A 21,252-nucleotide genomic window follows, 5' to 3' on the forward strand; every position below is an offset into this window, starting at 1 on the left:
GTTCATATGTGTTCTGTACCGTCCTCCAAACAGTGATGACTCCATTTACATCTCCCTGTCTGACAACATGGACCAACTTCTATTCACTCATCCCAGCTATCTCTTCCTCATATGTGGCGACTTCAACTGTCATCATGCCAGCTGGCTGGGTGTGGGTTCATCTCTCACCAGTTATGGCACCTCAGCAAAGGACTTCTGGGACTCATTGGTACAGACACAATCTGTCAATTTCCCGACTCGGATCCCAGTCAATGAAGTATCTTCTCTTCTAGACTTGGTTATGACTAACTTCCCTGCAAATGTCTGCTGCTCTTCATTCTGCTCCAATCGGTTCTTCTGATGTGCTTGTTAAAGTGGACATCTCTCTGGCCATTCTCAGAGAGCCTCCTCAGCGTCGACAAGTCTGGCATTTCACTCAGGCCGACTGGCACGGGCTGCAAGCAGCCATCAATCATCTGGACTGGTCTCCCATCTCTCCTGCCTCTGACATCAACTCTTACTGGGAATTCTTCCAAAGTAAACTGCTCTCTCTCTCATGCACAGATTTATCCCATCTCGTCTTCAGTTGTCTTACCCTTCCTCCCATCCATGGTACACTGAAGCTTGTGGTGAGGCAGTTGCCATGAAGCAACTTGCCTTCACCTCATGGAAGGCTAATCCAACTGAAAGTAATCTCAATTCCTTTCACAAAACTCGGAACGTGTGTGTCTACCCTAAAGAGAGCCAGGAAGCATGATCTCTCTACTCTCAACACTGAACTCTCAATCCTGTCTCGCTCCTCCAAATCCTGGTGGTGTCTGGTCAAATCTGTTACTGGTGTTTGTTCCCCTCCATCCCCTCCCTTACCTCAAACGGCTAGACAACTGACACTGCACGTGAAAAAGCCGAATGCCTCAACTCTTTGTTTGCCTCAAAATCTTGTGTCCCGAACCCATCTCTTTCTGTACCCACCTTACCCAGTCGAACCCAGCTGCTCCTGGACTCTGTGTCCTTCTCTCCTAGCAAGGTGGAGAAGTTTTTGTCAAACCTCGACTCTGATTCTGCAACTGGACCAGACGGCATCAGCCCATAGGTCCTAAAATCCTGCTCTGCCACTCTATCTCACCCTCTCTCTGTTCTCTTCACTCTCTGTTTTGCTCAAGGTCATCTGCCATCTGCTTGGAAATCAGCCAACATAAGCACTTCACACAAAAAAGATGCTAAAACAGATCCTTGCAACTACAGACCAATCAGCCTGCTCCGAATCATCAGCAAGATCATGGAATCAATAATCGCTTCTGACATCAAATCCTTCCTCTCAAATGACCTCAAATCCATCAAATCCAATGGCTTTATCTCGGATCATCAATTTTTGGATTCGGACCAGGTCACTCTACTCTGATCTCAACAATGGATGGAGGTCCTCAATGCTAAACAGGAAATCAGAGCTATCTTCCTTGACATATCTCGTGCCTTTGATACGGTCTGGCACCCCACTCTGCTCACCAAACTCTCCTCCTATTGTATCCATGGAAATCTCCACGCATGGCTTGAGGACTTCCTCTCTGGTCATAGTCAACGTGTGGCCCTGAATGGATTTCTCTCATCTCCCCTTCCTGTTCAGGCTGGAGTTCCCCATGGCAGTGGTCTGGGCCCTGTGCTTTTTCTGGTCTTCATCAATGATCTCTCCGACTCTCTGGAAAATCCTTTCTATCTCTTTGCTAATGACTCCACCCTCTGCCGCTCCATACCTCATCCCTCAGCTTGGCAGTCTGCAGCCTCCTCACTCTCTGCAGACCTGGACAAAATCACAGACTGATAAAACAAGTGGAATATGTCTTTCAATGCTGAAAAATTTCACACTCTTACTATGTCTCTCAGAAAAGACTGTCTGGACAACCCTCCCATCTACTTTCTCAACAATCCTCTCCAATAAGTTCTGTCACTCAAGCTTTTGGGTCTCACTATCTGCCATAAACAAGCTGGCCTCCAAAGCCAGTCGCTGACTGGGCATCCTCCGTCGTGCGAAGTCCTTCCTTGGCACACCTGAGCTCTTCAACACATACAAGGCTTTCATCCGCAGCTCAATGGAATACTGCTCTCTTCTCTGGGCTGGTGCTCCTGCCTCACACCTCGCTCGGCTTCACGCTGTTGAAACCAAAGCTTTCAGAATCATTGGAATCTCTCGCGATGAAGCTAACTCCGAGGGCCTTTCACTCACTTAATCACTCACCGCAGGCAGGTTGGTGGACTTTCTGTCTTCTACCGACTCCTCTCCGGCCTAGCTCCCCCAGCTCTGTCTGTGCTCTGTCCCCCTAATATTCCTACAGGTCGCACAAGATCTGCCAGCAACCCTCTTCTGGTGAAACTGCCAAAATCAAGACTCTCTGCTCACCTTCACACTTTCATTACTCTTTTCTCCCGCCTCTGGAACAATCTCGCACATTCTCTTCCATCCCACTCCTCCCTCCAGGTCTTTAAAACAGCTGTTCACCATCATCTCTTATCTTCCCCCATCCAAAACCTTGATCTTTTCTACCCCCGTTAATTCACCCCAGAACCACTTTCTTGAAATACTCACTTATTTCCTGGAAGTCCTAGCAGTGTCCATGTGTTTTATACCTCTCCCTCTCCCTCTCCCCCCCCCCCTCCCCTCCCAAGCCCTCACCCTGCCACAGATCTCCCGATGTCCCTGTTCTCTACTGTTGTACTTATGTGCTTCCCTCTCCCTCCCACAGATCTTCTGATATCACTGTTCTCCACTGTTGTACTTGTGTTCTTCCCTCTCTCTCCCCATCTTGTCTTCCGCTCCCTTTATTATATGTTTTGTGTGTCCGTGTTTTTTTTTTTGTGAATCATGTTAGCTCTTCCACGAGCCTCGATCTATTATACAAAAAAAACAAAAAAAAAACTTCATATATATATATATATATAAAGCTTCATGTATGTCTATTTTATTTTATTTTTTCATTTATTTCATATTTGTAATTGTTCCAGAATGATTTTATTTTTTGTTCCATTTTGTTTGTATTAATTGTGCACATCTGCGTTGAAATACCAGCTCAGCTGAAGCCTCAAACACACGTTGTTGGAAAAACAACAACAACCAATAACAACAACAACTAAGCAACGCAATGGAGTGGCACCCTTTACATTGAGGGGATTTGCCCATTTTAAAGGAGCCCCTTCTCCCCGACACACAAGGGAATTGAAAGCAACATGTTGAGTGTTCACTGCACATGCCATCCCATTCGTATGCTTTGTCATGCAAATACAAAATGAGATGCAAACTCACCAGATAGTCTGTGTTATGTGTTGCTGGGCAACCCCTCTGTCCTTAATGAGATTTTCGCTGCACTGTGACATTCTATCAACGGTCCTCTGTCATTGTCAATAACCTTCATTTTATCTTTCCGTTGCTATTATGGCCTGCAGTCACACTTGGTCATATCATTACTTTCACGAGATTATGCTGCACAAGACATGGAGTTGAAGTAGGAGGTACTTTTCAACGATTCTCCCGTCAAGGTAATAGTCAGTGCAGATTTCAGGTAGGCAGATTTTTAGGAGCTGTTGGAGTGAGGGTGTGAAGGCGGTGGTTGTGTTTGTGAATATGTGGGGATAATCCCTGCAGGGTCATAGTGAGTGTATACAGAATGGTGGTGAGGTGCTCAATAGAAGGAGGTGGTGAGGTGCTCAACAGAAGGAGGTGGTGAGGTGCTCAATAGAAGGAGGTGGTGAGATGCTCAATAGAAGGAGGTGGCAAGGTGCTCAATAGAAGGAGATGGCAAGGTACTCGATAGAAGAAGGTGGTGAGGTGCTCAATAGAAGGAGGTGGTGAGGTGCTCAACAGAAGGAGATGGCAAGGTGCTCAATAGAAGGAGATGGCAAGGTGCTCAATAGAAGGAGATGGCAAGGTGCTCAATAGAAGGAGATGGCGAGGTGCTCAATAGAAGGAGGTGGCAAGGTGCTCAATAGAAGAAGGTGGCAAGGTGCTCAATAGAAGGAGGCGGTGAGGTGCTCAATAGAAGGAGGTGGTGAGGTGCTCAATAGAAGGAGGTGGTGAGGTGCTCAACAGAAGAAGGTGCCAAGGTGCTCAATAGAAGAAGGTGGCAAGGTGCTCAATAGAAGAAGGTGGCAAGGTGCTCAATAGAAGAAGGTGGCAAGGTGCTCAATAGAAGAAGGTGGCAAGGTGCTCAATTAAAGAAGGTGGTGACGTGATCAATAGAAGGAGGTGGCAAGGTGCTCAATAAAAGGTGGTGGCAAGGTGCTCAATAAAAGGAGGTGGTGAGGTGCTCAATAGAAGGAGGTGGCAAGGTGCTCAATAGAAGGAGGTGGCGAGGTGCTCAATAGAAGGAGGTGGTGAGGAGCTCAATAGAAGGAGGTGGTGAGGTGCTCAATAGGAGGTGGTGAGGTGCTCAATGTAAGGAGGTGGTGAGGTGCTCAATAGGAGGAGGTGGTGAGATGCTCAATAGAAGGAGGTGGTGAGGTGCTCAATAGAATGAGGTGGTGAGGTGCTCAATAGAAGGAGGTGGTGAGGTGCTCAATAGAAGGAGGTGGTGAGGTGCTCAATAGGAGGTGGTGAGGTGCTCAATAGAAGGAGGTAGTGAGGTGCTCAATAGAAGAAGGTGGCCGGGTGCTCAATAGAAGAAGGTGGCAAGGTGCTCAATAGAAGAAGGTGGCAAGGTGCTCAATAGAAGAAGTTGGCAAGGTGCTCAATAGAAGAAGGTGCGAAGGTGCTCAATAGAAGAAGGTGGCAAGGTGCTCAATAGAAGAAGGTGGCAAGGTGCTCAATAGAAGAAGGTGGCAAGGTGCTCAATAGAAGAAGGTGGCAAGGTGCTCAATAGAAGAAGGTGGCAAGGTGCTCAATAAAAGGAGGTGGTGACGTGATCAATAGAAGGAGGTGGCAAGGTGCTCAATAAAAGGAGGTGGTGACGTGCTCAATAGAAGGAGGTGGTAAGATGCTCCTCAATAGAAGGAGGTGGCATGGTGCTCAATTGGAGGTGGTGGCAAGGTGCTCAATAAAAGGTGGTGGCAAGGTGCTCAATAAAAGGAGGTGGTGTCGTGCTCAAGAGAATGAGGTGGCAAGGTGCTCAATAAAAGGAGGTGGTGAGATTCACAGCGGGTCTTGATAAAGAAATTTGGAATATTTTTTTAATGAGAGGCTGCCCACGTGGTTGGAGGTTTGGGACAGCAAGGGATGGTCAATGGAAGGGCAAGGTTGAAGGTGTTTTATACGAATGTCAGCAGCTTGAATGGAAAGGTGGAGAAGCGTTGATTAAGGAATGGATAGGGGAACCATTTGAATAATTTCAAGCTGATTAAATGTTTACCATGTTTATTGGAATTCTATGAAGTAGTTTCTGATTGTGTGGATGAGGGAAGTGTAGTGGATGTCGTGTATGTGGAGTTTCAGAAAGTATTTGATGAGGTACCACATAGGCAGTTGTTAGCCAAGGTGGAGTTGCTGGTCAGGTAACTAACTGGATTGGAAATTTGCTCAGTGATAGAAAGCAAAGAGTGACTGTGAGTGGGAGGATGTCGAGCTGAGAGGATGAAAGTAGTGGTAAGTGGGGTACCTCCGGGACCATTATTATTACTGGGACCATTATTATTACTGGGACCATTATTATTACTGGGACCATTATTATTACTGGGACCATTATTATTACTGGGACCATTATTATTCATAATTTATATCAACAATTTGGACATTGGGGTTAAGGGTTGTTATTCTAAATTTGGAGATGACAACACTACGTTGGAGGTAACGTAGATCGGAGACAGGTGTGATGAGATTCAGGAAAGTCTAGAAATTTCATAGATTGGGCACTGCGCCAGGCAGCAAGCTATAGGTAAAGGTAACAGGATTTTAGATTATATTTGTAAGGTAATACATTATAAATCAAAAAAAGATTGTGTGAGGTAGCATTGACACTGTGTAGGAATCTAATGTGGAACCACCTTTGGAGGCCATTTTTCCCCGCAGGGTGGGGGTTGGCCTTTTTGGGCACCATGGTCCCCTTTTTGAAGCAGTTTGTTTTACGGCCGGATGCCCTTCCTGCCGCCAACCCTGTTAGTCGCCTCTTGCGACACACAGGGAATTACTAGTGAACTGGTACTCAATTTGCGGACCTCAGAAGGATGACAGGCTGAGTGAACCCCCCTTGTGTTAATTCAGCGATCAACCGGGATTAGAACCCAGGATCCTCGGATGCTAAGCCGGGATTCTAACCCAGGATCCTATGATCCCAAGCCAGAACCCCAACCGCTAAGCCGGGATTCCAACCCAGGATCCTAGGATCCCAAGCCAGCACCCTAACCGCTAAGCCGGGATTCTAACCCGGGATCCTAGGATCCCAAGCCAGCACCCCAACCGCTAAGCCGGGATTCTAACCCAGGATCCTAGGATCCCAAGCCAACACCCTAACCGCTAAGCCAGGATTCTAACCCAGGATCCTATGATCCCAAGCCAGCACTCTAACGGCTAAGCCGGGATTCTAACCCAGGATCCTATGATCCCAAGCCAGCACCCCAACCGCTAAGCGGGGATTCTAACCCAGGATCCTATGATCCCAAGCCAGCACCCCAACCACTAAGCCGGGATTCTAACCCTGGATCCTAGGATCCCAAGCCAGCACTCTAACCGCTAAGCCGGGATTCAAACCCAGGATCCTAGGATCCCAAGCCGGCACCCTAACCGCTAAGCCGGGATTCCAACCCAGGATCCTAGGATCCCAAGCCAGCACCCTAACCGCTAAGCCGGGATTCTAACCCGGGATCCTAGGATCCCAAGCCAGCACCCCAACCGCTAAGCCGGGATTCTAACCCAGGATCCTAGGATCCCAAGCCAACACCCTAACCGCTAAGCCAGGATTCTAACCCAGGATCCTATGATCCCAAGCCAGCACTCTAACCGCTAAGCCGGGATTCTAACCCAGGATCCTATGATCCCAAGCCAGCACCCCAACCGCTAAGCCAGGATTCTAACCCAGGATCCTAGGATCCCAAGCCAGCACTCCAACCGCTAAGTCGGGATTCTAACCCAGGATCCTATGATCCCAAGCCAGCACCCTAACCGCTAAGCCGGGATTAGAACCCAGGATCCTAGGATCCCAAGCCAGCATCCCAACCGCTAAGCCAACGCCAGGCATAGGAATCGAATGTGGCCTCATCTAGAATGTGTAGTTTTGGTCACCACATCTGGGGAAGGACATAGTTCAGCGTTGAGATACTGCATGGATACCTGGGCTCGCTAGACGAAGCGACGAGGAGCTGCTGAAGGAAACAGAACATGATACATTAAAAAGGAGGCGATTGCATTGGGATTCGATTGAGATGTTTAAGATAATGAAGGGTAGAGACAAACTACACGCAGAAGAGATGATCAGCAGACTAGATAATGATCGGACCATGGACCAACGCAGAAAATAAAGAAGATGAGAGATATGACAGTAATTAGGTTGCGGCCTTTCAATGAGAGCATAGTTAATGCAACAACTCTCCAGAAAGGTAGTGGCACCAGAAAGAGGAGATCAGTTAAAAATGGAATTACATTGGTACCATTGGAGATTTTGGGGTTCAGGGAGGGATATTGGGTGGACCCGTAGCTGGTTTGTGTGTGCGCATGGGTGATAGTGTCTGGTGTTGTTGTAGCGCACAAATGATGGGCCTTGTTATCTCCGCCACCAAAGGTGGATGAACGTTATGTTTTCAATCCTGTCTGTCTGTGTGTTTGTCTGTCTGTCCGTTTGTCAACAAGATATCTCAAAAAGTTGTGGACGGATTCGGACGAAATTTGACAGAGATGTGACAAGGACGAAATTATTAGATTTTGGTGAAGATCGTTATGTTCTGCTCTCCACTGAGTGCCATTCTAGGTTATCCTTGTAAAGAGGAGGGATGCATGTATAAAGTATTGTTATGTCGGTAGGGTACAGCAATATCTAGAGTCAGGTAGATCTGAATAGGTAACATGCTTTGTCTGTCGCGATAGAGAATCTACCTGTAATAAGTTCTGTGTGTTTAGTCCGGTTTGTCGGGTTAAGATGTATACCTGTGAACATACCAGGATGTTCGAGTGTTAGATAGTTAGGGATTAAAGATAAACCCCTGTGTGTCACACCTGGTAATCAAACCTTTGTCCCTTATGGCAATGCACACCAACATTAACACTTAGACAGGCCCTTAGTGCAACATTAAATAATTCCCTTCCCTGACAAGGACTTCGGAAGAGAACAGGCAAGAGGCCAGTTCAGGGCACTGCCACATGGCCCACAGCCAGCTACACCTCCGGCAGGCCCAGCAAAATAGAGTGCCACGAGCTATCACCATGCTACGGGCCTGTGATTGGTCAGCGTGGTAGGCGCGAACCTCCACCCAACGAGTGCGAGAGGCGCGAAACTGGAAGGTTCGGTGGAAGGTGCTGGTTGGTGGCGCGCCAAGGCTGACGTCACCGCCCAGGTTATATGAGGGCGCGCCGAACGACATTTTCTGTCTTGCTCGACTGCTCGAGTTCTAGCTTTTGGGTTCTTCGCTGCCTCTTGTGCACGTCCCTCCCTGGCTGTCTTGTGCTCTCTGCGCTTTTCCTCTTGGTCTTGAGAGGCCCTGGTGGTCTTGGCTCGCCATCTGCGTGGTGCTTGGAGCAGTGCTTTTGGTGCTTTAGGGCCTCGTGTGCGATCGGTGCTTCTGGAGCTTGGAGTGGTGCACGGACCTCATGGGCAGTCGACGAGGAGCCTGGAGTGGGCGTTGGTCCAGGCCTTCACGGTGCTGTGGTGCCGGAGTGAGGGACCTCGTGGTGTGCGGGGGAGCTTGGAGACGCAAGACGACAAGACAGATAAAGACGCACCACATTCACAATTACATAACGAACGTTTTTCTTTTGGTAATTCCTTCCTGTGTCTCATTGCTGAAGTGAGGTGTGTGGGATCCCAATATAGGATTTAGTTTATTTGATTGCCGTCGCATCGCGTTGCGTTTCATCGGGTCCATGAATAAATCTCTATTTTTGTACATTAAATCTCGTGGTTGTTCGGTTCATTAATTCCCTGCAGGATCGAAGCCATGGTCGGCGTGCTCCAGGTAAGCGCTTCTGCCGCAGCTTTCCACTTCCCTTCCTCTTCCCGCGCTACATAAGTAAAATCCGTGTTTGGTCATAACCTCAAGTAAGTCCGTTCTGGTCCATCCGCGAGCCCTGGTGTTAACCGAAGGGTCCACGCGACAGTATGCACCATACTTCAGGGTTTGGATATTCTCAAAGCATGTTTACCAAAGTGAACAGCACACAGATTAAAACGCTTCCTTTTGTTACGGTTGCATGACATCCTTCCTTTTGTTAGGGTTTCATGACATACTTGCTTTTGTTAGGGTTTCATGATATGCTTCCTTTTGTTAGGATTTCATGACATGCTTCCTTTTGTTAGGGTTTCATGACAAGCTTCCTTTTTTTAGGGTTTCATGACATGCTTCCTTTTGTTTGGGTTTCTTGACATGCTTCCTTTTGTTTGGGTTTCTTGACATGCTTCCTTTTGTTAGGGTTTCATGACATGCTGCCTTTTGTCAGGGTTTCATGACATGCTGCCTGTTGTTAGGGTTTCATGGCATGCTGCCTGTTGTTTGGGTTTCATGACATGCTGCCTGTTGTTTGGGTTTCATGACATGCTGCCTCTTGTTAGGGTTTCATGACATGCTGCCTTTTGTTGGGGTTTTATGACATGCTGCCTGTTGTTTGGGTTTCATGATATGCTGCCTCTTGTTAGGGTTTCATGACATACTTCCTTTTGTTAGGGCTTCATGACATGCTGCCTGTTGTTTTGGTTTCATGACATGGTGCCTGTTGTTTGGGTTTCGTGACCTGCTGCCTGTTTTTCAGGTTTCATGACATGCTGCCTGTTGTTTGGGTTTCATGACATGGTGCCTGTTGTTTGGGTTTCATGACATGGTGCCTGTTGTTTGGGTTTCATGACATGCTTCCTTTTGTTAGGGTTTCATAACATGCTGCCTTTTGTTGGGGTTTCATGACATACTTCCTTTTGTTAGGGTTTCATGACATGCTGCCTGTTGTTTGGGTTTCATGACATGGTGCCTGTTGTTTGGGTTTCATGACCTGCTGCCTGTTGTTCAGGTTTCATGACATGCTGCCTGTTGTTTGGGTTTCATGACATGGTGCCTGTTGTTTGGGTTCCATGACATGCTGCCTGTTGTTCGGGTTTCATGACATGCTTCCTTTTGTGAGGGTTTCATGACATGCTTCCTTTTGTGAGGGTTTCATGACATGCTTCCTTTTGTTAGGGTTTCATGACATGCTTCCTTTTGTTCGGGTTTCATGACGTGCTTCCTTTTGTTCGGGTTTCATGACATGCTTCCTTTTGTTCGGGTTTCATGACATGCTTCCTTTTGTGAGGGTTTCATGACATGCTTCCTTTTGTTAGGGTTTCATGACATGCTTCCTTTTGTGAGGGTTTCATGACGTGCTTCCTTTTGTTCGGGTTTCATGACATGCTACCTTTTGTTAGGGTTTCATAACATGCTGCCTGTTTTTGGGGTTTCAAGACATGCTTCCTTTTGTTAGGGTTTCATGACATGCTGCCTTTTGTTAGGGTTTCATGACATGCTGCCTTTTTTCGGGTTTCATAACATGCTTCCTTTTGTTAAGGTTTCATGACATGCTTCCTTTTGTTCGGGTTTCATAACATGCTGCCTTTTGTTCGGGTTTCATAACATGCTTCCTTTTGTTAGGGTTTCATAACATGCTTTCTTTTGTTCGGGTTTCATGACATGCTGCCTTTTGTTAAGGTTTCATAACATGCTGCCTGTTGTTGGTGTTTCATGATATGCTTCCTTTTGTTTGGGTTTCATGACATGCTGCCTTTTGTTAGGGTTTCATAACATGCTGCCTGTTGTTGTGGTTTCATGACATGCTTCCTTTTGTTCGGGTTTCATAACATGCTGCCTTTTGTTCGGGTTTCATAACTTGCTTCCTTTTGTTCGGGTTTCATAACATGCTTCCTGTTGTTTGGGTTTCATAACATGCTTCCTTTTGTTAGGGTTTCATAACATGCTGCCTTTTGTTCGGGTTTCATAACATGCTTCCTTTTGTTAGGGTTTCATAACAAGCTGCCTGTTGTTGGGGTTTCATGACATGCTGCCTTTTGTTCGGGTTTCATGACATGCTTCCTTTTGTTCGGGTTTCATGACATGCTTCCTTTTGTTCGGGTTTCAAAACATGCTTCCTTTTGTTCGGGTTTCATGACATGGTGCCTGTTGTTGGGGTTTCATGACATGCTTCCTTTTGTTAGGGTTTCATGACATGCTGCCTTTTGTTAGGGTTTCATGACATGCTGCCTTTTGTTAGGGTTTCATGACATGCTTCCTTTTGTTAGGGTTTCATGACATGCTTCCTTTTGTTTGGGTTTCATAACATGCTTCCTTTTGTTCGGGTTTCATGACATGCTTCCTTTTGTTTGGGTTTCATGACATGCTTCCTTTTGTTCGGGTTTCATAACATGCTGCCTTTGGTTCGGGATTCATAACATGCTTCCTTTTTTTCGGGTTTCATGACATGCTTCCTTTTGTTCGGGTTTCATGACATGCTGCCTTTTGTTCGGGTTTCATGACATGCTGCCTTTTGTTCAGGGTTCATGTGACATGCTGCCTTTTGTTCGGGTTTCATGACATGCTGCCTGTTGTTAGGGTTTCATGACATGCTTCCTTTTGTTAGGGTTTTATGACATGCTTCCTTTTTTTCGGGTTTCATGACATGCTGCCTTTTGTTCGGGTTTCATGACATGCTGCCTTTTGTTCGGGGTTCATGTGACATGCTGCCTTTTGTTCGGGTTTCATGACATGCTGCCTTTGGTTCGGGTTTCATGACATGCTTACTTTTGTTCGGGTTTCATGACATGTTTCCTTTTGTTAGGGTTTCATGACATGCTGCCTTTTGTTCGGGGTTCATGTGACATGCTGCCTTTTGTTTGGGGTTCATGTGACATGCTGCCTGTTGTTCGGGGTTCATGTGACATGCTGCCTTTTGTTCGGGTTTCATGACATGCTGCCTTTTGTTCGGGGTTCATGTGACATGCTGCCTTTTGTTCGGGTTTCATGACATGTTGCCTTTTGTTAGGGTTTCATGACATGCTGCCTTTTGTTAGGGTTTCATGACATGCTGCCTTTTGTTCGGGGTTCATGTGACATGCTGCCTTTTGTTCGGGGTTCATGTGACATGCTGCCTTTTGTTCGGGTTTCATGACATGCTGCCTTTTGTTCGGGGTTCATGTGACATGCTGCCTTTTGTTCGGGTTTCATGACATGCTGCCTTTTGTTCGGGTTTCATGACATGCTGCCTTTTGTTCGGGTTTCATGACATGCTGCCTTTTGTTCGGGGTTCATGTGACATGCTGCCTTTTGTTCGGGTTTCATGACATGCTGCCTTTTGTTCGGGTTTCATGACATGCTGCCTTTTGTTCGGGGTTCATGTGACATGCTGCCTTTTGTTCGGGTTTCATGACATGCTGCCTTTTGTTCGGGGTTCATGTGACATGCTGCCTTTTGTTCGGGGTTCATGTGACATGCTGCCTTTTGTTCGGTGTTCATGTGACATGCTGCCTTTTGTTCGGGTTTCATGACATGCTGCCTTTTGTTTGGGTTTCATGACATGCTGCCTTTTGTTCGGGGTTCATGTGACATGCTGCCTTTTGTTCGGGTTTCATGACATGCTGCCTTTTGTTTGGGTTTCATGACATGCTGCCTTTTGTTCGGGTTTCATGATATGCTGGAATCACCTCCATCCACCTTTGTTGGTGGAGGTAATTACCAGGCTTTCATCTTTGGATTCTCCATTGACAGAGTTTGTTTGATGTTGTTGTTTCATCTCCTTGGGACCCAGAGAGGGTTCCACAGTTTCCAGAACTGCGCTTAATTCCCAGCCGACTTTAAGTGAGAGTTCATAAAAGGAAATACGTGAAACTTTAATGCACAAGGAGGACATTTGCCCGTTATACATGTCGGTCTCGTACACGAATGCCACATTCATCCAATTGTGAGACGGTTACCTGAACGGGTGCTCTCTAATTTAGCAGTTATCAATTATTTTTTACCCCACCCATAAAGCGAATGTGGGGTTAAGCAATTAATTGGTTGATGCCAGTCCGTCAGTCTGGCTGCACAAAAACGTCAGTTTATGATCGAAGAACAACTTCATTTGAATTTATGACATTGAGGAGATGCCACTCAAAGTTGTAGATAAGTTCTGCTACCTTGGAGGTGTTCTCTCTCAAAATACAATGATTGTCACCAAAGTAACATCAAGACTCCTTACAGCAGGTGTGTCCTTTTGAAGATTGACACATCGTCTTTGGCATGAACGTGGCATTCGCCTGGACACCGAGATCAGTGTCTATCGGGCCGTTGTCTTGTCGATGCTCCTGTGCGGATGCGAATCTTGGACACAATATCATCGCCATATCAAATGCCTTGATCAATTCAATAAGTGTTGCTTTCGTATGATTCTTGGCATCACCTGGCGAGACAGAATACCCAACACCTCAATCCTAGACCGTTGTCGTATCCAAGGAATTGAGTATTTCCTGATGCAAGCCCACCTTCACTGGTCAGGAGACCTCACACACATGGAAGACCGTAGAATCCCAAGAGCGCTTTTCTATGGCCAACTTAAATTTGGTAAACGGTCACATGGTGGACAAAGAAAGCGTTACAAGGACGTCCTTAAGTCTACACTCAAGTCTTGTGCCATCCCAGTTGTCACCTGAAAATATCAGGCCACAAACAGGTCAGCTCGGCATAACATTTCGCACAAAAGCCTGGACCACTTTGAAATGTCATGGGTAGGGGTGGAGGATAACCTGAAATGGTGGTGTGCTGTGAACTTGAACCCCTGGTAGAGGGGTCAATATATGGTTGAACCCCAAAAAAATTCATACAAAAGGTTTTTCAATGGATTCTGGTACCATTGGGCATGCTAAATAACATACTAAAAATCTAGTAACATCTGACTTCCGGAAAGGGGTCATTTTCAAGATGGCGTCCAAGATCTAGCTCGTCTTCACGCTGTTGAAACCAAAGCATTCAGAATCATTGGAATCTCCCGCGATGAAGCTAACTCCAAGGGCCTCTCACTCACTCACCGCAGGCAGGTAGGTGGTATTTCCGTCTTCTACTGACTCCTCTCTGGCCTTGTCCCCCCCCCCCCCCCCCCCCCCCAGCTCTCTCTGTGCTCTGTCCCGCAAATATTCCTACAGGTCGCACAAGATCTGCCTGCAACCCTCATGGTTAAACTGCCAAAATCAAGACTCTCTGCTCACCTTCACTCCTTCATTCCTCTTTTCTCCCACCTCTGGAACAAACTCCCTCACTCTCTTCAATCCCACTCCACCCTCCAGGTCTTTAAAACAGCTGTTCACCACCATCTCTTATCTTCCCCCATCCAAAACCTTGATCTTTTCTACCCCCGCTAATTTCACCCCAATTCCACTTTTTTGAAATACCAACTTCTGTCCTGGAAGTCCTTGGTGTCCTTGTGTTTGATACTTCTGCCACCCCTCTCCCCCCAAGCCCTCTCCCTCCCACACATCTCCCTGCTCTTAAATGGTGTGTGCCCTCAAGTGTCTGTGTGCTTCCCCTTCTCTCCCCATCTTGTCTTCCGCTCCCTCTTTTTATATATTTTGTTTGTCTGGTTGATTTGTTTGTGACGTAAATGTCAGCTCTTTCACGAGCCTCGATTCAGTATACCAAAAAAAAAAAAAGATGGCCGCCGGGAGCTTAAAATGGCCATATCTCAATTATTATTCAACCTAGAAAGGTGGTTTTGGTGTCTAACCCTAGGTTTTAGGGCCCAAGGAATCCAATTGAATCAATAAAATTACCATCAGTTAATTATTTATTGACAAGTCCAAGATGGCATCCCAAGGTGACATCCTGATCCACTAAAATGGCTCTGTCGAATAGTAGTCAACCTAGAGAGATATTTTCAGTGTGTATACCTAGGTTTAAGGCACCCAGGAAATCATTAAAATTACTTAAATAAGCACAAAGTAATCAGGTAATCCAGTAAGCCAGGTTTACCAGCCCATTAGGCATTTGTTGTCTTATACAGTTCGTCGCTATTCATCCTCATCCTCCGACTCACCAGCTAATGAACCAAGTGTGTGTTTCAGATTGGAGATAAGAGTGTAATGTGTCTACACCACTGCCACCTGTGACTCCAGTCCACAGTATTCAGTGATCATTACAGACAAAGGTTTGTACAAAGCTTGAGAGGTTATGGCAAGGGACAGACTATTTTATATTGGGGAGGGGGGGGGGGGGGACTGAAAAATCTGACAAACAATTTATTTTCATCTCAAAAGGAATAAGTATATTATTTGGTACATGTATGCATAAACAAAATCCATATTATCAGCCTTCAAAATGACATTCAGTTGAAAATTAAGGCAATCTGTTACAAATTTCTGGAGTCTCGTGGATACCGAAAAGTGTAGAGGGGTCAATATATGGTTGAAACCCCCAAAAAAAAGATACAAAAGGTTTTTCAATGGATTCTGGTACCATTGGGCATGCTAAAGAAGAATGTGACAATCCACATAACAAGTTTCTTCCAGAGGAGTCGGAGGATGACGATGAATAGCGACTAACTGTATAAGACAACAAATGCCTAATGGGCTGGTAAACCTGGCTTACTGGATTACCTGATTACTTTGTGCTTATTTAAGTAATTTTGATGATTTCCTGGGTGCCTTAAACCTAGGTATACACACTGATAAAATCTCTCTAGGTTGACTACTATTCGACAGAGCCATTTTAGTGGATCAGGATGTCACCTTGGGATGCCATCTTGGACTTGTCAATAAATAATTAACTGATGGTAATTTTATTGATTCAATTGGATTCCTTGGGCCCTAACACCTAGGGTTAGACACCAAAACCACCTTTCTAGGTTGAATAATAATTGAGATATGGCCATTTTAAGCTCCTGGCGGCCGTCTTGGACGCCATATTGAAAATGACCCCTTTCCGGAAGTCAGATGTTACTAGATTTTTAGTATGTTATTTAGCATGCCCAATGGTACCAGAATCCATTGAAAAACCTTTTGTATCAATTTTTTGGGGTTAGATGAGTTTTTTTCGTATATTGACCCTACTATGGAGCGAAGGGTGGGATTGACAAACCGAGGAAGAGGGTTCCATCAGGTGGGTGGAAAAAGGAAGAAATGTGTGGAGCTGAGCGGTGAGCCAATACTTTGGAAGTTTGACAAGGACAAGGTTGCTGGAAGGACAGAGGGATGAAAGAGCAAGGGGAGAAAGACCCTTAGAGAGGTGATAGAAAACATAGGCCAATGACCTGTCATCAATGAAAGGTAGAGTAGCATAACCTGTGCTTATACTTACTGGTGGGAAATGACAATAATGTTGAGAGTTTTAGATTCCATGGCATCCAAGAATGACATGAGTGAAGCGGTGAGGGGTGGGAGGGGGGGGGATACGGTGGGGCATAGAGTGGTGAGGTGGTGGGAGGAGGGGTGGGGGAATACGGTTGGGTATAGAGTGGTGAGGGGGTGAGAGGGGGGGAATACGGTGGGGCATAGAGTGGTGAGGTGGTGGGAGGAGGGGTGGGGGAATACAGTTGGGTATAGAGTGGTGAGAGGGGGGGAATACGGTGGGGCATAGAGTGGTGAGGTGGTGGGAGGAGGGGTGGGGGAATACGGTTGGGTATAGAGTGGTGAGGGGGTGAGAGGGGGGGAATACGGTGGGGCATAGAGTGGTGAGGTGGTGGGAGGAGGGGTGGGGGAATACAGTTGGGTATAGAGTGGTGAGAGGGGGGAATACGGTGGGGCATAGAGTGGTGAGGTGGTGGGAGGAGGGGTGGGGGAATACGGTTGGGTATAGAGTGGTGAGGGGTGAGAGGGGGGGAATACGGTGGGGCATAGAGTGGAGAGGTGGTGGGAGGAGGGGTGGGGGAATACAGTTGGGTATAGAGTGGTGAGGAGGGGGAATACGGTGGGGCATAGAGTGGTGAGAGGGGGGGGAATACGGTGGGGCATAGAGTGGTGAGAGAGGGGGAATACGATGGGGGCATAGAGTGGTGGGAGGGGGAAATACGGTGGGGGCATAGAGTGGTGAGAGGGTGGGAGGGGGGAATATGGTGGGGCATAGAGTGGTGCGAGGGGGGGAATACGGTGGGGGCATAGAGTGGTGAGAGGGGGGGAATACGATGGGGCATAGAATGGTGAGGGGTGGGAGGGGGGAATACGGTGGGGCATAGAGTGGTGATGGGGTGAGAGGGGGGGAATACGGTGGGGCATAGTTTTATTATTTACCCTGTGAGTAAATTACCCTGTGTGTCATTGTAAAGAACTCCGCATTGGGAATAAGTGTTGCTAACGATGACGTCATTGGTGCCTTAATTATGACGTCATAATTCGACAAGTACAATGCTTAATCCAATGAGTGTGAAATTACTTGAGTATGACGTATGCAACAATTATATTGCAGAATGTAAATTTATGACGTCATCAGTCACATGGTCTGGCAGCCACATTGGATCAAAGAAATAACCCCTAGAAAAACAGAAGAGGTGGCTCGCACCAAGACGACTTCTATGAATACCATCTATTTCCTCCATTTATTTCCTCTTTATGTTACCTTCTTTATGTTATCTTCTTTATGTTATCTTCGATGGTGTTAATGCTGGAGAGTGTTTTTTGCCACTATCTTGTTAAATTGCAAGCCAGCGATATTCCAGTGAATATTCCAGCGAAATTCATTGCAGGAAGAAAGTTAAAATGAATTCATCAGTTAAAGGATCCAAAAAAACCCAATTAAACTTGTATTCTCAATCGGAAGATTTTCAAGTACACATCTGAGCATTTTAAAAAGCTGTTCCCTCCGCTCCCCAATACTACACATGGCTTCATCCAGCCATTGCATAGTTTACCTGCCTGACGAAAGCCATGTACAAAACCCAATACCTTTAATCATGCGCTGTGCCTCATATGGCTCCATGTACCCATCGTTCTCTTTCCCTGCTTCATCCTTTTGTCCCTTGGTTTTCTTCTCAGCATCAAATGGGTCTGCATAGTCTTCCAGGATGATTACCTGCACCAGGTGGATGCATTATTGGGATATGGGGATGATAAACAGGCATTGCATTAGGTGTGTGTGTGTGTGTGTGTGTGTGTGTGTGTGTGTGTGTGTGTGTGTGTGTGTGTGTGTGTGTGTGTGTGTGTGTGTCTGTGTCTGTGTCTGTGTGTCTGACCTGAAACAAGTTCAATCCAATTGTTATGCTCTTGATTTACAAGTGGTTCATTTAATTGATCAGACCCAGGTGGTCTACCTACAGGATAGGTGATGGTGATGGATAACTAAATAACCACATTGTTATTTCCATAGACCTCTCTGGTTGCCTATAAGTGCAGCCATGCATTGATGGGTACAAATATGATTACTCTTCTTCCTACATATCATGACAACAAGATAAATAGTTGCCTATGTTTTATAGACAGACAGATACATACAAATCAAGACAATTCATACAAGCAACTGAACATGAAGGCTGTGACAACCAGAGACCACTAACTTGTAGCGTACTGGTTTAGCTGGGGTCTCGAAGAAGAAGAAGAAGAAGAGTTACATGTGTGCTCATGTATACTATTAAATAATAAGTGCCAGCCCACCAGTATATATATTCGAGGTGTGTGTGTGTGTGTGTGTGTGTGTGTGTGTGTGTGTGTGTGTGTGTGTGTGTGTGTGTGTGTGTGTGTGTGTGTGTGTGTGTGTGTGTGCTGTTGGTTGTTATCTCCATAATTTGGGTTTTAGAAGGTGGAATGGAGTCCTCCCAGGACTCTAAGTATCCATCCCTGTTTCGGTGAAGGATTGCGATTCATGGGCTAAGTTGTGAAGTTGTATTGTTATCAAAGATTTGTTCCAAGGGCTCTTTTCAGGATCGTCAACGAGCCCCGTACAGCCTGTAACTGTAGTTCCTTTGTGGTAATGTTCCCAGGGATGGTTTTTAAGATCTCTGTAAGGTTCTTCTTTATCATTCCCGTTTCCCCAATTATCACTGGTACAATTTTGGAGCTCTTCAGCTTCCAGGATCCTTTGAATTCAGTCTTGAGGTCTTGGTATTTGGTAATTTTATTCATTTCTGCGTTGTTTAGGCCAAAGTTTTCTATGTTCACACTCGATGGAATCATCAGGTCATACGTGAGCATTACTTCCTTGTTTTCAATGATTGCTTTTGGTTCATGTTTCCACGAGTTTTGTGGAACTTGGATATTGAAATTTCTGCAGATGTGACTGGATTACTCTACATACCTTGTTGTGCCTTTGGGTGCACAGCTGCTCTGACACGAGTTTTTTTCCATCCCGATAAGAGGTCACTCATGCTTTCTGTTTCTACCTTGCAGAACCTACACTTGTCCGATTGACTCACTTCCACCATCTTCTTAAAGCTATTCATGTGGTGTCCTTGGTCTTGGGCATTAATAATAATTCGTTTTCCAAAATTTAATCGCTTGTTCTTATCACCTACGCAACCTGGTGTTGGTTTAGCAGTTAGGGTGCCGGCTTAGGATCCTAGGATCCTGGGTTCCAATCTCGATTGATCGTTGAATTAATGCCAGGGGGGTTGACTCAACCTGTCGTCCTTCCGAGGTCGGCAAAAGGCTCTAAGGCATTGTCTAAACCAGTTCACTGGTAATTCCCTGCGTGTTGCAAAAGGCGGCTAACAGGGTTGGTGGCAGAAAGGGCATCCGGCCATGAAACATTGCTTCAAAAAGGGGACCACGGTCCCCGAAAAAGGCCAACCCCTGCTCTGCAGGGGAAAATGGCCTCTAAAGGCGGTTCCTTATCACCTACCCAACTCATCTACCAAATTTTGTCATTATTCGTCCACAACTTTTTGAGATATCATCTTGTATATTTTTTTGTCTCGAAGGCATTGTCTAAACTCTAAGGCATTGTCTAAACTCGAAGGCATTGTCTAAACTCTAAGGCATTGTCTAAACTCGAAGGCATTGTCTAAACTCTAAAGCATTGTCTAAACTCGAAGGCATTGTCTAAACTCTAAGGCATTGTCTAAACTCGAAGGCATTGTCTCAACTCTAAGGCATTGTCTCAACTCTAAGGCATTGTCTAAACTCGAAGGCATTGTCTAAACTCTAAGGCATTGTCTTAACTCTAAAGCATTGTCTCAACTCTAAGGCATTGTCTCAACTCTAAGGCATTATCTAAACTCTAAGGCATTGTCTAAACTCTAAGGCATTGTCTAAACTCTAAGGCATTGTCTAAACTCTAACGCATTGTCTAAATTCTAAAGCATTGTCTAAACTCGAAGGCATTGTCTCAACTCTAAGGCATTGTCTAAACTCTAAGGCATTGTCTAAACTCTAAGGCATTGTTTAAACTCTAAGGCATTGTCTAAACTCTAAGGCATTGTCTCAACTCTAAGGCATTGTCTCAACTCTAAGGCATTGTCTAAACTCTAAGGCATTGTCTAAACTCTAAGGCATTGTCTAAACTCGAAGGCATTGCCTAAACTCGAAGGCATTGTCTAAACTCTAAGGCATTGTCTAAACTCTAAGGCATTGTGTAAACTCTAAGGCATTGTCTAAACTCGAAGGCATTGTCTAAACTCGAAGGCATTGTCTAAACTCGAAGGCATTGTCTAAACTCTAAGGCATTATCTAAACTTGAAGGCATTGTCTAAACTCTAAAGCATTGTCTAAACTTTAAGGCATTGTTTAAACTCTAAAGCATTGTCTAAACTCTAAGGCATTGTCTCAACTCTAAGGCATTGTCTAAACTCTAAAGCATTGTCTAAAATCTAAGGCATTGTCTAAACTCTAAGGCATTGTCTAAACTCTAAGGCATTGTGTCAACTCTAAGGCATTGTCTAAACTCTAAGGCATTGTCTACACTCTAAGGCATTGTTTAAACTCTAAGGCATTGTCCAAACACTAAAGCATTGTCTAAACTCTAAAGCATTGTCTAAACTCTAAAGCATTGTCTAAACTCTAAGACATTGTCTCAACTCTCTAAGACAACAACTCTAAGACATTGTCTAAACTCTAAAGCATTGTCTCAACTCTCAGGCATTGTCTCAACTCTAAGGCATTGTCTAAACTCGAAGGCATTGTCTCAACTCTAAGGCATTGTCTAAACTCTAAGGCATTGTCTCAACTCTAAGGCATTGTCTCAACTCTAAGGCATTGTCTAAACTCTAAGGCATTGTCTAAACTCTAAGGCATTGTCTAAACTCTA

At 45.6% G+C, this 21,252-nt stretch overlaps 1 protein-coding gene across 3 annotated transcripts in view; it reads right to left on the minus strand.

Moving 5' to 3' along the window:
• LOC137421213 (SH2 domain-containing adapter protein F) overlaps positions 1-21,252 on the minus strand; it is a 221,881-nt gene that overhangs the window by 156,954 nt on the left and 43,675 nt on the right. For all 3 annotated transcript variants that reach the window (XM_068107039.2, XM_068107038.2, XM_068107037.2), the window contains exon 2: positions 17,961-18,087. In XM_068107039.2, coding sequence (XP_067963140.1) covers positions 17,961-18,087 — 127 coding nt within the window. The remainder of the gene's footprint in view (positions 1-17,960; positions 18,088-21,252) is intronic.

The sequence above is a fragment of the Myxine glutinosa genome, chromosome 2 (genome assembly GCF_964187855.1).
Source record: "Myxine glutinosa chromosome 2, kmMyxGlut1.1, whole genome shotgun sequence".
Classification (NCBI taxonomy): domain Eukaryota; kingdom Metazoa; phylum Chordata; class Myxini; order Myxiniformes; family Myxinidae; genus Myxine; species Myxine glutinosa.